Below are 3436 nucleotides of genomic sequence, written 5' to 3'. Positions count from 1 at the left end.
AAATGAATGTAGAAACAACACTCCTGAGCATGTTACTATTAAATTTGCTGACGATACAGCAATTGTTGGTTTGATTAAAGACGACAAGGAAACCAACTACCGGCAGTGGGTTGAGCACTTTGTGGATTGGTGTAGGGAAAGTTTTCTTCTGTTAAACACCAAGAAAACTAAAGAAATCATTTTTGACTTCAGAAGTGTTAACAACACCCACCAACCACTTACTATGGATGGAGAGAGTATTGAAATGGTAGATGATTATAAGTACATAGGAACAATAATTGGTGCTAAACTGTCATAAATAGCATCTGTATTAAAATTCCATAACATTATTCCTTCAGATAGTGGAGCTACTGGTGGCTGGACCTTTTGTTTCGTCTGCGATAAGGTGATCAGGCTTGTGACAAAAGAAACAACGTCTGTCCACCCCTGAGCCAACACGAGGTCTCTGAGTGTTACTAGGCTTCGTTACAGCGTCATCATAGGAAGAACAGTAATGCCTGATAGAAATGTTCTTGTGTGTAAAAGCGAACTCATCAGCAAGCATGGCAGCCTGCTGCAGTGTGGTTACCTTCTGTTTGTTGAGATAAACAACAATGTTTTCAGGCACACAGTTCTTGAAGGCCTCTAACAGCATCAACTCGCGAACTGATGAGAAATCAGCCTTGCATGCAGCACAAAGAGAATCCATTGTTCTCGGGCAAAAAAAAAAAAAAAAAAAATCAATGCAAGTCTGGCCTACACCTTTCGTGAGAGCCCTGAAACATTGCCTGTACGCCTCCGGCACCAGCTCATACACCAGCAGGATGGCGCGCTTAACTTTTTCATAGGAGAGGCTGTCTTGCACAGACAGTGATGAGCAAGCCTCCTGAGCTTTCCCTGACAGTTTACACTGTAACAGGATGGCCCACACGTCTTTTGGCCACCTCAGGGCAACAGCAATGCGCTCAAAAGCAGTGAAATAGGTCTCAATATCGGTTTCATGGAAGACAGGGACCAGAGAAATGTTTACTTACATCAAAATTACTAGTAGCATCAGATCCTGATGACACTGTAACTCAAACTCACGCATTCTAATGGCGGCTTCCACCTCCAACTCCCTCCTGAGCTGGTGTTCGCGCTCGCGCTCCTCCCGCTCCAAATGGAGCCGAGCCAAACGAACCTTCACCCGCGCGTCCTCTCTAGAGGTAGGGGAGGACTCCACGGACAATGGATAATACCTCTGCTTTAACCAGAGAACTAGACACAGAAAAACCATAATGTTTAGTGATAGCAAATAGATCAGCTTTCTTACATCCATCCAGCTGCTCTAGCGTAGGATTTGCTCTTCTAAACTAAAACACAGCCATCCTCGACGCAATAGCTACATGGCTAACACAATCGGAAGCAATAACACCAAACAACAGCGCAACAACCAACAAGTGTACGCAGACACCCAACAAAAAAACACAACAACAACCGCGTAGGCTACACAACAGCACAGTCACACACCAGCTTCTTCAAAAGAACCACTACTTCCCCAGCGCCTGCCTACCCAAAGCTTAGCCTGAGCGGTCTTCTGCGGCTTGCCGGGCTCGAGGCGACTTTAAAGCCGAAACTTCGGCGGCCAGGGCCCCGAAAGCCTACCTCCGACAGCGAACTCGCTCCCCACCCAGGTTTCGGATTTATCAGTATAGTTTGGCGTTTTATTTAGAATATTAAGTAACCAAGGTATAACAAAAACAACTTCCCAAAAACAAAGAGGAAGAGCCCAGTTCAGGATGCAGTTGAGACAACACGCCAGCAAACTAAAAGGCAGCTCACAGGAAGACAAATGCCACAAAGGAGAAATTAATACAATAATAGATGCCACCCTCCCTCCACTGAGGGAGTAAACCCCAACATGAGGTTCGGACTTGATCCACACCACTGCAAGGACTCCACAAACGCCACTGCAGTGTCACCCAGCTCTGGTAAGCCGTCTGTCTACGTACAGTAGATCTACTCTCCACACTCAGCCTGCCTGCTCTCTGCCCCTTATACCAGCTCCTGCGCTCCCGCTGATTGCAAACTGGGAACAGGTGTGCACACTAGCCTCCTGACTGCAACATGCAGAGGGGGGAAGGGCAGGACCTGCAGAGGACAGACAAGCAGCAGTACACCTGGGCAGACACACACACACGGGCCGTAACAGAGATATATTGGTCTTCTCTATCGCTCCTTTGTGGAAAGCATATTAACTTTTTGTTCCATTGCCTGGTATTTCACATTGTCAGTGAATAATCAAAATCAACTGCATCAATCAAACTAGCATGACGACGACCTGCGAGTCCCGATTGGTGAGGAAGGGGCAGGTGATTATTAGAAATGTATCACATCCGCTACCATCAGGCAGACGGTATAGGGTGCCATTCTTCCGAACCAACCGGACCCGCAGGTCATTTGTGCCTGCTAGTATTGGATTTCTTAACAAACAATGAGATAGTAAAACAGAGCTGAATCTCTGGGTGTCGGCGAGCTGCACCTCAGTATAAGTTTTACAGCACTCTGGAGATGTTTGTGTTGGTAAAGCAGCTGTCTGGTTGTTGGTCTGATGTTAGCTGTATGCACTATGAATCTCTCTCTCTCTCTCTCAGGTCGAGAGTGGTTACCCTCTTGGGCTTCTTCCCTCCTTCCCATAGGTCAGAGGAAGAAGCTGCGTCCCACCTCCTCTGCCTTGTGTCGGCTTGCGGCTCTCGCAGCGCCTGTTTGTGCACTATAGGGAGCAGTGCAAGGGGCTCCCCCTGTCAGTGCAGCGTCTGTCTCACTGGCTGTGCGAGGCTATTTCACAGGCCTGTGTGTCAGCCGGTGAATCTCCCCCAGACTTTATCGGCGCACACTCCACGAGAGGTGTCTCTTCCTCTGTGGCGTTGCATGTTGGGATGATGGTGGACGATATCTGCACGACGGCTGCCTGGTCTTCCTCGTGCTCATTCATCCGTTTCTACCTGCGGAATGTCTCCCGTTTTTCGTTGACTCGCTCAGTACTGAGTATTCTGGCTGAGTGATTGTCCTGAGTGTCTCCTCCCAACCGGACGGTGGGGGGAGTGTCCGCTGCTCCTGCTGGCCCTGCTCCTGCTGGCCCTGCTCCTGCTGGTCCTGCTCCTGCTGGCCCTGCTCCTGCTGGTCCTGCTCCTGTTGGTCCTGCTCCTGCTGGCCCTGCTATATGCGCAGTTGGAACAGTTGCAGCGCATAGTCTTTGTCTGTGCCCTAGTAGCTTATTATGTTGGTGGTACCTTATGTGCCCAGTGAGGCGCTGACTCATCCTGTTTTCGCCTCTAACCCAATAGCGATAGCTAGGGCTGTCCATGACTATGGATTTACATAGTCGAATCAGAATTGCCATGTCTTGCCTATAGTCGACTGATAATCAAATCATCTATGTGTTTGTGCACGCTGATTGCGAGCGGTCGGGGTAGTT

The 3436-nt window shown here is 48.8% G+C and overlaps 1 protein-coding gene across 1 annotated transcript in view; it reads right to left on the bottom strand.

Moving 5' to 3' along the window:
* LOC123966372 overlaps positions 1-3177 on the bottom strand; it is a gene marked incomplete at its 5' end in the record, with an annotated part of 10943 nt that extends 7766 nt beyond the window's left edge. Inside the window, 2 exons of the mRNA XM_046042550.1 lie at positions 1066-1236; positions 2964-3177. Coding sequence (XP_045898506.1) covers positions 1066-1236; positions 2964-3177 — 385 coding nt within the window. The remainder of the gene's footprint in view (positions 1-1065; positions 1237-2963) is intronic.
* Positions 3178-3436: the final 259 nt, after the last annotated feature.

Source organism: Micropterus dolomieu, unplaced genomic scaffold (genome assembly GCF_021292245.1).
Source record: "Micropterus dolomieu isolate WLL.071019.BEF.003 ecotype Adirondacks unplaced genomic scaffold, ASM2129224v1 contig_13296, whole genome shotgun sequence".
NCBI lineage: Eukaryota > Metazoa > Chordata > Actinopteri > Centrarchiformes > Centrarchidae > Micropterus > Micropterus dolomieu.
This window is presented reverse-complemented; position numbering and strand designations above follow the sequence as displayed.